This window comes from Aulonocara sp. 'chitande type north' Nkhata Bay, linkage group LG3 (assembly GCF_057382095.1).
Source record: "Aulonocara sp. 'chitande type north' Nkhata Bay isolate Kocher_YH1m ecotype deep benthic linkage group LG3, A_spYH_male_GT1.1, whole genome shotgun sequence".
Classification (NCBI taxonomy): domain Eukaryota; kingdom Metazoa; phylum Chordata; class Actinopteri; order Cichliformes; family Cichlidae; genus Aulonocara; species Aulonocara sp. 'chitande type north' Nkhata Bay.
In genome coordinates this window covers 48767521-48779712 of record NC_141346.1, presented here as the reverse complement: position 1 = coordinate 48779712, position 12192 = coordinate 48767521, and the positions used below count along the sequence as shown (strand labels likewise).

The 12192-nt window shown below is 42.3% G+C and overlaps 1 protein-coding gene across 5 annotated transcripts in view; it reads right to left on the bottom strand.

The window, feature by feature from the left end:
- The window catches only part of plcb3 (phospholipase C, beta 3 (phosphatidylinositol-specific)), a 59678-nt gene that overhangs the window by 17196 nt on the left and 30290 nt on the right, over positions 1–12192 (bottom strand). For 4 of the 5 annotated variants that reach the window (XM_086284334.1, XM_086284327.1, XM_086284342.1 and 1 more), the window contains exons 3-13: positions 6665–6733; positions 5438–5575; positions 5039–5118; positions 4895–4948; positions 4608–4680; positions 3228–3328; positions 2963–3129; positions 2389–2535; positions 2140–2297; positions 1853–1935; positions 1498–1582 (exon numbers count right to left, since the gene is read on the bottom strand). In XM_086284334.1, the coding sequence (XP_086140460.1) occupies positions 1498–1582; positions 1853–1935; positions 2140–2297; positions 2389–2535; positions 2963–3129; positions 3228–3328; positions 4608–4680; positions 4895–4948; positions 5039–5118; positions 5438–5575; positions 6665–6733 (1155 nt within the window). Of the gene's footprint in view, positions 1–1497; positions 1583–1852; positions 1936–2139; positions 2298–2388; positions 2536–2962; positions 3130–3227; positions 3329–4607; positions 4681–4894; positions 4949–5038; positions 5119–5437; positions 5576–6433; positions 6537–6664; positions 6734–12192 lie in introns of those variants that run through there. The other variant, XM_086284358.1, reaches the window with a different exon arrangement.

The following is a 12192-nucleotide window of genomic DNA, read 5'->3' as shown; positions in this document are numbered from 1 at the left end:
TTGGTGTGGTGTTTTCGGGGTGAAATGCAGTCCCTTTGACCTTCAGACATGGTGTGACTTATTGCATCCAAATGGTTCAATTTTGGTCTCATCTGACAAGACTATAGACTCCCAGTATTTCACAGGCTTGTCTAAATGTTGTTCAGCAAACTTTAAACATGCTTCTTCAGCCTTGTATGATGAGCGTGCATACAGGGCATGGCGGTTGACTGCATGATTTATGGTTTTCTTTGAAACAATGGTGCCTGCTGACTGCAGGTCTTTCTGTAGATCTTGTGGGGACCACCTGGTCGTTGCTGGTTTATGGTGAAATGATGTCATTTCCACTTCTGGATTATGGCCTCAACAGTGTTTGCTTGAACCTTCAATAGTTTAGAAATTGTTCTGTAACCAGTGCCATTAGTATGTTTTGCAACAATAAGGTTGTGAGAGAGCTCATTGGCTTTACCCATGATGAGATGTTTCTACCTTGGTAATTACATTTTTTTATAGGCCATCGGTTGGGACTGAACCAGCTGATACTTCTTGTTCGTTTGTTTGTGCGTTGTGAAACCAAAAGCCAAGACGGGTCAGGTCACAAGCTGATCGGCATAAGGAGTGCAATCGTATTTGATGGTTTGTAAGTTGAGTAACACCGTGACAGACGAGTAAAAAGATATTAGTGTCTTAATAATTTGCCTTGAGGAACAGCAAATGTAATCATTAAAACTAAAAAAAAACAAAACTTCAAAGTTGTTATATAAATAAAAAGGGACAAATTGTATATTTTTAGAGAAACAGAGAGACTCAGAAAGAGAGAGAAAGAGTGATCATCTAAAACTAGACTGAAAAAACAAACACATGACCTAAACCCCCCACGCATTCACACCACTGAATGTGGAACTACATGAGGGTGCTGCTAATTATCATTTAAAAACTCATTGTAGCCGTGGAAAAACATCAAAAGCCAACTTCTAGCCTATAGCACCATCAAGTGCAGTATATACCAAGATGATGCTCTATCCTTTTTGCTGATTTGCTTTTATCTGAACCCCCTCGCTGAGCTGATTATAAAACAAGTACATGGCTAAAGATTCAAATCTAGGCTGATCATTGGCTACCTGGTATAAATGGAGGTCTTCAAGTCATGCACTAGAGCTATGTTCAGGCTCGTGGGATGTTACCTTTCATTATAAACCCCATTAAAAAGGCTGAGTACACATGAAACAGCTAGAAGCCTGTTATCTGTCTTTGCTAATACACTGTTCACTGAGTGCAGGGTTTAGAAACTTTGGGTTCTATCTGGGTGAACGGGGGGAAAAAAGCTTCAAGTTTTTCAGCCCAGCAGTGACCCGATCTGTTCAGACATCTGGAGTCATTTGGACTTTTACACTTTTAAGATAAGATAAAACTTTATTAATCCCTCGGGTGGGTTCCTCTGGGAAATTCGGTACTTTTACAAGTGTGGCAGCAGCAAATTGAGGGAAAAGTTCAGCATCCACATCAGAGATGACTTACTGGATATTTCTCCAATGGCTCGATGAGCAGCGCATCTCCAAAGATTGTCCTGCAGTACTCTGCCATCTTAGCCTGCTGCTTTGCTCTGAAAGGACAGAGGAAATGGTTGGTTGGTTGGTTTAGTGTCCTAAAAATCATTAACCCAATAAACCCTTCATTGGTTTAGGAATTTTTTGCACTCTGAACACTGCACATGTTACAGAGCGAGCATTTCCTTCAAAGGATTGGATTTGCATCTGGTCTGGTATTAAATAACCTGAACTCAAGCGTGCTGTGCTTATCCCTAATGCAAAGAGTCTGCAGAAGACCAAATCATCTGAATACTCCTGACAAAACACACAGACGTGCAACTTACGAATCCACGTGGTTTTCAAAGGACAGGATGACGGGGTATGGCGAGGTCTTGAAAGCACTCTCTGCTATGGCTTCAATCACTTCCTGCAGTCAAGACAAGAATGATAAAAACTCAAAACTGGACACAATCCCTCAGCACAGGTTTTGTTTGTTGAAAATTACTCCACATAAAATTTTTTACAAGAGTAAAAAATGACACAAAACTGCAACTGATCAAGCTGATGAAGAGGAAAAAAAACGTCAAAGAGAGCAGAATTGTGCCTGTGACATTTCTGCAGCAGCTCCCACCTTAAAGGGGATCTCAGTGGTCATGGTGAACCCGTGGGTGATGTAGGGTTCTTCATCTTGTGGTCGGCCCTTCCAGCAGTCCAGCTCAATACAGCGACAACCGGTGAGCAGCACCTGCCTATACATCTCCACCGAAGAATTCCCGGTCAGCTGGCCCACTAAGATACGAGAAGAGCTATGGGTTCAGAACCAAAAAGCGCCCAGCAAATGAACCATCACGCTTGCATGCATGCCGTTTACATGTCACACCTGTGAGGTACGTGTTGTGTGACGAGTTGATAAAGTAGTGAGAGAGCGGTTGGTTCATGTCGTCGATGATGTCCAGCCTCTCTGGAGGTACGATGGTGTTTTCCTCTCCCCCCAGATACCGACTGAATGCCTGCAAACTGATTTGGTCTGCAAGAAAGAACGCGATGACAGCGTTTCAAAACAGCCGGAAACATCCCAACAGATCAAAGACTGCTGTTCTTAGGAGAGGCATCAACAGGCGCAGAGGGCAGCCAGATGTGATCGCTGCAGCAGGACAGCCAATCATCTCGCAGATCGCGGACTAACATAGTTATGGCTGTGCTGCTAATTTGTTCACAGGTTTATTAATATAATAACACAGATAAAGAACAGCCTTAGTACTTTACCAACGTTTTTTGGCCTGCTATCGCTTCATCAGGGTCATCAAGAACTATAGTGCATACAGCACTTTAAATAACATGCGTGTTTGAGGAGAAAGACATGAAATTGTAATAGGTCAGTTTTAAAAACAACCAATCATATCCACTGATTCAGCTCTGAATAAAAGCCTGATGCCACACAGAGAGTTACAGACCTCTCTCCAGCTGACTGGTGTTGGTCTCGTATTTCTCCATGATCTGTCGGACTTGGTCTCTTTTCAGTGGGGGGTAGAGCACCTCGTTTAGTCTGGAGTCTCTCTGCCTGCGGTTGATGAAGTCCATTAGCTGGTCCAAAGAGATGAACGGCTTCCTCTTGGAGCCACTGGAGCAGAGACAAAATAAGAGTCCGAGTGTATAACATGTACGCAAGAGTTTTACTAGAAATCCTAAGACTATAGCTAGAGCATCCTTAAAGCGCACCTTTCCTCAAAGATGCTCTGGATCTCAGGTCGAAGACATAAGTTGTCCAGAAGCTTCTGGAAGGCATCCCAGGTGATATCATCTGGCTTTATTCCCTCTGACTGAAGCAAAAAGACAGATTTGATTTTATAAACAGGCTCTGCCTCAAGCACACACATTGATAAGTTAATAAACAACAGACAGCATTACATTACACTGCTATGTGCTGTTGTCTAGAGAGAATATTAACAGGCTTTTATAAGCTGCATTGCTCTGAGTACCCAGCAGGAGGCTCCAGAGTACAGCAATCTACAGAGAAATGCTGACAGCACATTTTGCACAATCTGGTATCGCTTCAAGAAAAAAAAAAGTCTTGTGACTTCAAACTGATTTTAGGAAAGATTGCACTGACTCATCAAAAAAAATTTTTTAAAAATAAATAAATAAAAAACTAATTTTACCTCAAACCCACAGGGCTGAGGTACTGTACACAGCAGATACAAGCAAAGATTAGCAGAAAGTTGTTTTAGAAAGAGTCTTAGTAGAAAGCATGTTACCATGATTAACATTTTAACCGCAGGCACACTGTCGAGAAAACAAGATTCATGGCAATCTTTAGTTTGCTGTGTAAATTGGTTTATTTCCATTGTTGCTAAAATGAACTTCAAGAGGTTTTTATTGGGTGTGAAAGAAAGTACTGTAAGAGAAAGAGTTGCACTTTGTGTAATAATTAAAAAGTTTAGCAAAACACTACGAGCAAGTTGCAGTAATCAAAGCTAGTCAGTTAGCTAGCTATACTATGTTTAGCTAGCTATATGTAGTAGCTGAAGCAGCCAGTTTACCTGTTCATTTATTAGTTCACCTGTATTTTCAGTGCTTTCACCGCATTATTAAACCGTTTCATCAATTTGTATTTTAGTATGCAGTTATTTTATGTACAACAAAGGATTTACATTTGTATGTTAGCTTGCTAGGTGGTTTTTAACTCAGGGTAACATGTGGCTACAGATAAAAGCTAGAAATGTTAGAAGCTGTGTTTAAAAACTGTGAGGCCAATATTATTTGAATACAAACATGCCTCTAAGAGCAGCATGTTAACTGTTGTGTAAGAGTACAGGCAGCAGCTAGCCTCTCTCTGTAACAAAATCCACAAACAAGCATTTCACGTGTTATGTCTTGTCCTGCAACCCACTGAAATCTTACTATTTTCTGTTATTGCTACTCTTCCACAGGCCTGCCAACTTTTGTTGCCTTCCTTGCACTGCAAAGACACACCAAGAACACAACTATATGCAACGCCTCCGCAGTTCAGTTCATTTCAGCCATTCTCGATGCATACACCAGTTCACCAAACCCATATGTCGACTATCCATGTGATCAGTGATTTTATTGAGTGATTACCTTGTTATTAATGAGGCCACACTGCTCCAGAGCTGTCTCCACTCTCTTTTTATCAGAAAACATCTTGATGACACTAAAAGACAAAGTACAAAATCACATTCAGATCAAATGTTTACAGTGACGCGTGCAAGCAAAAAGAGTCAGAAACCTAAGAAGTGATTGTAAACATAAAAAAATCAGAGTCACTATAAAAGAGCCGAGAGAGAAAGTGGAAGAGAGACAAAGAAGAGGAAAAGAAAGAAGAAGTGAGGAGCAGTTTAAAAGTGGTTGGCGAGGGTGGTACTCACTTCTTCACTGGAATCTTCCCTTCCTGGTTCACTTGAAGCTTTAACTTCGTGTACCTGACAAAGACAAAGAACAGTCAAGTATGAGTATTTTTTAATCATCGAAAATTCGCAGTATTGTAGGACGGCACGCACACAAACTCTTACGCTTTGTAAAGAAAGGTGTTCCGCGATACATTCTGGGAAAGTATGTTTGTGGACAAAGCGAACAGCTCATCTGTCCAAATCTGGAAACACACAGACATGAAAGGGATAAAAGACGGTTGTTTGACTGTTCACCTCATGTTAAACCTTGGTGAAACAGTTACTATATACAGTGTAGCAGACACACACAGGAATTAATCTCTGTTTTTAGCTACTTAACATACGCACGCCTTTATGTCAAAGTAAAGTAAGCAATCAGCTCAAGGCTTGAGGGAATAAAGTCAGCTGTACAGGTAGGAGTGCAGTGGGGGACATGAGGATGGAAAAGAGGAAAAGAAAAGGAGGAAATACATTAAACTATAAATTATTTGGACAGTTAAGCTAGTTAAGAATTGTGGTTACCTTCGCTACATCCTCTTGCATGGCCTGGAAGTTGAGGAAAGAAACGTTGACCAGGTCATTGCCATAGACGACGGTTAACAGCTTCCCTTCTCCGTTCACCTCCTTAGTAAGGCCCAGCACTTCTTTCACCTTTGCGTCCTGGCACACAAAGATATTTATGCTTTTTCAGGATGTTTCATTACACGGACACGATCTAGCAAATTCAACAACGATCTGAACACTGAGCGGACAGATAAAACTCGTCCGTGTCTCCATCTCCTGAGGATATTAAATGTGATGCATGCGGTGTAGCGCCCTGATCTAATTAACCAAACGACTCTTTCCTCCTTTTTAGCCCACCCCTGTGTTCCCTCCACCAACTCTCTCTAACACTCAATGGCTTTCTGTCAATTATAGATCACTCTTGTGACATCATGTCTCTCTTTCATTTCAGTTAAATACATTAGCCAGGAGCACTCTTTATAGACTGTTTATAGGGAATATAGTGCTAAAGAAACACGCAAAATGCTCAAAGACGGCGTCCATACTACCAATGTTCACATATCAACATATGAAAATACAGAATCTGTAGGTAAGGGGCACAAATTCGAGCAGGATTTGGTTGGAAGCAGGTAAATACTTCACATGGAGACCAAATCAGGAAGTCTCACCCCAGATTGTAAATCTCAAAGGTGTCGTACAGTCGCTGACGGTTTCCTAGATTCACAGATGCTAACATGAGAGAGGAAGTGCAACCATGAATTATGAGAAGGCTCTTTAATAACAGAGATATCATCCACTGATTATAGCAGGTTTAGTCAATATTTCTAATGCACTTTTCATACTATAACCACGGTATGACATAAAAAATAAGACTTTATCTTACCATTTCAAGAACCATTTGTAATAAACACTTTAACGTGCAGAATGAACTCGCCACACATCTGTGTTTGAATTGTTTACCACTAATACGCGCCCATATTTCACACTCTGCCTTGGTCAGATCTAGGCTCTTACACAATGACTTCCTCACTAACAGTCGCTGGTTATATCACTTCCTGTCTGATAGTCCATCTGTCATCAGCCTCATTAGCACTCCGTCACCTTTGCACCATCAGCTGAGAGAGGAAACGCACATGAATCGTTTGGCGACAGTCACATTTGAGCATCACATTTGTGGTCAGGGGACAAAGTAACAGCTTCTCCCCCCTCTTTTCTCCCACACAGGCATAAACAAATATTACCAACCTTTGGCTGTTTGGCATACTTTCCCGTTCTGGTGTCCCTGATGTAACTGATGTCCAAAATCTCGACATCCTACAGGAGAGGAATATCAAAAGATTTGTGTTATCACAAACACTCAGTGAAAGCGTGTGAGAGCAGGACAACTAATCTTTATCAGTCAGCCTATTAAACGGGTGGGGAAAGAGGAAATTGTGAGGTGTAAGTTCATCTGTTTCTACACAGTGTCATGCACACATATATTGTTTCCCTGACTCTGAGGGCTTCTGATGTGATACATGATTATAAATCAAGAAATACTTGATAGACTCATAGAAATAAATAGAGGAAAAACAGATCTAATACACAGGATCCATGCAGCACAAATAAAAGCCCTTACACTCTCTGTGCAGAGAGCTGGACTGATTAAAATAAAGTGCATCCATTCATCAAAGAGAAATTTGGGTGAAATGATCACATGTGTTTCTGGTGGTTCTGAATCTATTTTTATTAGTTATTAGGAGGTTTTGGGGTTTTTTGGATTATCAAAATCTCGATTAGAAAACGTGCTTTAACCAATAACGGTGGCCGAGCCTCCTTACGCACCACCGCTCTCGTGTCACATACGGGTTTTAAACATATTATTTACTGCTGTTAGCAGTTTATGTAAGACGCAGCGAACAGAAATGCTGATAGAGCAAAAGTCTGCTGCTCTTGCATGGAGCAGTGTGGGAGAAAGAGAAAAAACTTGAATAAAAGCCTGTGCAAGAAATTAATTCCTCAGGCAAAAAGCTCATGCGCCGTCTACCTCGTTCCATTAAAACCTCTTTTATTTATCTTTCATCAGACTCCACCGCTTCTCTAGACACAAGACACAAGCAGTGACATATGAATTGTGCGGGTGACGGAAGACAGAAAATGGCAAGGGACTCTGCACACACACAGGGAGGACAGATCTTTGGAGAACATTTGCATGTTTGATGCTGCGGCACAAATATATACACACATGAACGCATGCACGCACATGCAAACGAGTGAAAAACGGAGACAGAAACGAGTGAAAAAGAGGTACTCTGTAATAGCGACTGGCAACAATTACACCCTTAGCCTCGAGGTGACGAGGGGAGACAAAAATGGAAGGGTCGGACAGGAGGAGGGGAGCGTGGTCGTAAATCCAGCCATAAACACACGTGAGGATGCATGCATCGCCTTGTGTAAATATTTGTTTAGTCCAACACTCGTTCCCCAAAGCTGTTTTTACTTCATCCATGTCACCAAGTCACTTCTTTTTATCCTCGCTTGCCCTTCTGGGTCTGAGCGGCTTTGCTTTAAAAACCTTATGACTCTGCTTTATGATTTCATCAGTGAAAAATATAAAGCATTTGTGTTTTTTTGCACGAGTCTGCACTCGTTTATGTTGTCAAACATGCCATTTTCATTCCTTTTCCGTGTTCTGCTCACACTGTATACTCTGTCCAACATAACAGCAAAAACATTTCACAGTATTTAAACTCGTCCCTTCCTGATTCCTATGTCATTATTACACTCGGGTTGTGATTTTACCGCCCTGCAGACTGTCTCCTCCCCCGGGATTGGTTGCGAGTATTAAAGGTCAGAAGTGTTGGACCAATTGGATTAAACTCTGTCTCAAACCTTGTCCTCTGATTGGCCTGTGGAGAATAACTTGCTTCCTGGGGGAATAAACCACTTCTGGGTCTGTAGGACACACATTTATGTGCGCACGCACATGTCTTCTCTCCCACAGGCCATGGTTTCATTCTGCCTTTGCCATGGTGACTCCTTGGAGACCACAGAAATGAGTCTACAAGTTGGTCTGCGGACTGTGTGTGCGCGCGTCCTTAACAGTTAACATTTTTGCACTCTAACACACACGCACTCAACACCAGTGATAATGCACGCAGACATATCCTTGATGTGCAGGTTGCAACTTGTGAAACATCCTGACCTGTTGAGCAAGACAGGGTGTGTATGTGTGAGTGTGCAAGCGCATGTGTGTCTGTGTGTGGAAGAGCCTTGCAAGTCAGTGCACATTGGATACACAGAACGCGAGAAAACCTTCACGCAGGAGGAGTACGAATGTGTCAGCATGTGATCGGCAGAATGTGCCAAATGAAATCTGTGTTTTGCCACTAGGTCGTGTTTCCAAGTGCATGACGTGGTGTGTGAGTCTGTGTGAAGGTCGATCTTCTCTGAAAGCACATTCCTGACATATTCCATCCTTCTGCCCATTTGGCGTGTGTGTGCATCCGTGTGCTTCAGTGTGTAATATTTAAGCTAGTAACGGCAGCTGTAGCGCTCCATTCATCTTTTCTGTGCAAAGACCAAACACAGCTCCCTCTATTTATCACTTCAGACTCAGCTGCGGGCTCATTACTGCTCTGAATGACTCGGGTTATGAGTTTTCCAGGAGCCATGTTGTGATAAAGTGCTATAAATTACTTTAATTTACTGTTTTTGCTGGACCCGAGAAATTTTCCTGCCGTGTGCACTTCTGCTTCAGTTAGCGATTTCCTACATTTCCCAGAATGCACACCCGCTCCTTTTACAGCGATTACTGTGAACTTGTTGCACTCTGCTGTGGATTACATAGGCAGGTGGCTGACAGTGTTCCCACCAAAGAAAAGCTGAGGCGCACCCTTCAGAACAATTCATGTTTTATGTATGTTTCCGCGCTGACGCCAAGGAAGTGATACTAAACTGTCGCTCTTTCGATAAGTGAATTATTTTAATAAACCACAAAAGCACTAATGTAACATACTGCTGCATAATAGTGGGCTATTATCCGCATTTGTTGCGAGCCATTATGTAAACTAGTGTAAAGACTGCACTAAACATGCAGTACGTTAATGTGACACCGCTTCCTCCGCTGTGTGGGTTTGTTTTTGTGTTGTTTTTACAAGCTCAACAATGAACTGTGAAGTTCAAATTTCAGGCCAACATCAACAACACATCATAAACTTAAAGAAATGACAGCTTAGAAATCTACAGGCACCTGCAAATAAGAATCAAACGATATGATCCAGATCTCAATGTTAAATATTAAACGGACCATTATTACGCCAGTTGTTGTTTAAATAATAAACTTTTAGATAATGCTCAGTGTGCCAGGGAAGCAAGAAGAAGGCTTACCCGGCATCTTGAATCTCACACTCCACCCTAGGGCTGGCTAGAGTCCCGCTCACAGCCACACAACTGATGTTTGAAATGATTCATTACATCACAGGAATACAGTCTGATTTTCGCATCTGGGCCCTCCTGAGCTGCGGAGCTGACATGCCAGAGGGTGAGATGGGAAGCTCTGCAGCTTAAATAGATCAACAAAACTGGGAGGCTGTGTTTGGTGTATGACATGATGACAGCGAGGCATGTCAAGAGTGTATAAAGTAGCGTCGCCGAAAGGATTAAATACAAAACTGTGCAAAGCGACCACCCTCCTGATGCAACGCTCCCCATTTAGCCGGACAGTTGGAGTACACCGACTTGTGACAGCTTCCCCCCTCCCCAGCACATTTCTTTCCCCTCATAATCCAAACCATCATGCCACTCCAGTTCAACAATAAAAGACTTATTATATGGCAACAAGAAAAACAATATACTACAAACAAAAAGTGGGCAAGAAAGAAGAAGCACACAAGCTGAACTCGGTCCATCCAGTGTCTCGGATCTCGCAGGTAGAGTCAGGCCTGTTTTTGGAAGAACAACTCTTCCCATTCTTACCTACAGTAAGAGGAGATGAGTAGTTGTCTGTTTTGTCCACGCAATACAATACAAGCAACGCCCAGGAGCCAATCTGACTGGCACAAACACGTGGAGCAACATAACCTGTCTCGTTTAATCAACAGAAAACATGTAAATCTAAAAGCTGATGTTTCTTTCTTAACTAAAAATTAACCAAAAACTCTTAGGCTTCTCACTTTTTTATGTGGATATCGGTATGCGAAATATAACTTTAAAAGGTGGACGTCGGTTGACTTTCCACACAGAGCTGGGTTAATCATCATTCATAGCTATGGGGGGTGGGGGCTGTAGCTCAGGCTGTGTCTTAATGTTTTATTGTTTGCGTGCAGAGGTGAGTTTGATCCAGCAATAACTAGTAGGTCAGTTTATATTTAGTCACTGAAGTGAGTACAGTAAAACGCTGCCGCGTTGCGATTAGGGCCTTGCTCACTTTCACTCCTTTCCTTCATTTCTTTGATTGACTTCCCGCTTCCCCTAGTCTCTCCTGCCTCGCCGCCGTCCCCCATTCATTTTCTCAAGATTAGAATAATATGAAAGGGCAACTAAACAATCAGGGGAGCGCCACTCCTTTCCTGTGACGCGCCCAAGTGTGTGTTTGAAAGATCACCGCTGCTAAATACGTCTCAAATGACCAATCACAGCTCCTATCAAATGGCACACAATGACGGCATAAAAGGAAACTGATACCTCCTGAGCGCTCATACATGCACACTAGCAGGGACAGTTAGGCCAGGACGGCGTGCGTATCCACCCTAGACTTTTCTGGCTGGGACCCAACGGGCCAATCAGTGCACAGCAGTGGAGAGGTAACAGACAGAAGAGGACATTAAAGGACACAGAAACAGCAGAGACGTAAAACAAAGAGAGCTTTAAACTGTTTTATGGCTCTGATGGGAGACTTGGCAAGGTGTTTATAGAAGGAGGAGGGGGGAACACTTAATACCCCTGTGAAGCATGGGACAGCTCTATAACTCTGTCATTTTGTTATATTTTTTCTGTCTATACCAGTTTGATCCCACTCTTCCACTCTGCCCGTAATCCTCTATTAACTTGCTTTCTTCCTCACTCAGCTGTTTCATATTTCTGTCGTCTTCAGAGTGAAAATGAAAAGCCGGCAAACATTAGAGCGAGAACGCGAACATTCACATTTCAGCCACTTAGCAGGAGATCTGATCCAGAGTGATTTATAATGCGTGTTACTGTAAAATCACCAGAGACGGAGAAAAGATGCTGAATAAATGGAAAAATTAAGACTGAGACAAACAATAAAACATGAAAGAGAGCCGAGGTCCGTCCAAATGGAAAACATCATCGTTTATGGAGACGAAAAACAAGACTGAGAGGGGACTTGAACAAAATGAGCACCGCACAGTGTCTCAAAGTGCAAATAAAAACAGGGTGAACCGGGCTGAACACGCACATGAAAACTCGTAAAACACAAGAACAGTTGGACTAATCATGATTGGTCATGAAACACAAACACGCATGGATCAGTGCCGGGTTGAACAAGGCCCTCGTGTGCAGCCACCCGCAGCCCACGACACACACAAACACACACACTTAAAACTGAGTTTGATACTGAAACTGACATTACAGTCACACTCGTATCCTCAGCTAAACCTGAAACTGTAATCAGCATAAATCATTTTCCTGGGTTTGTCTACTTCACAAAATTTATTGTTTGCGTTGTTTCACAATGAAACCAGAACATCAGTGACATAGAAGCGCGTGCAGTTCACAACCCATCACACTTCACAGGCCTGTAAAACAAGAAATTTGAACTGGACGTTTAGCTC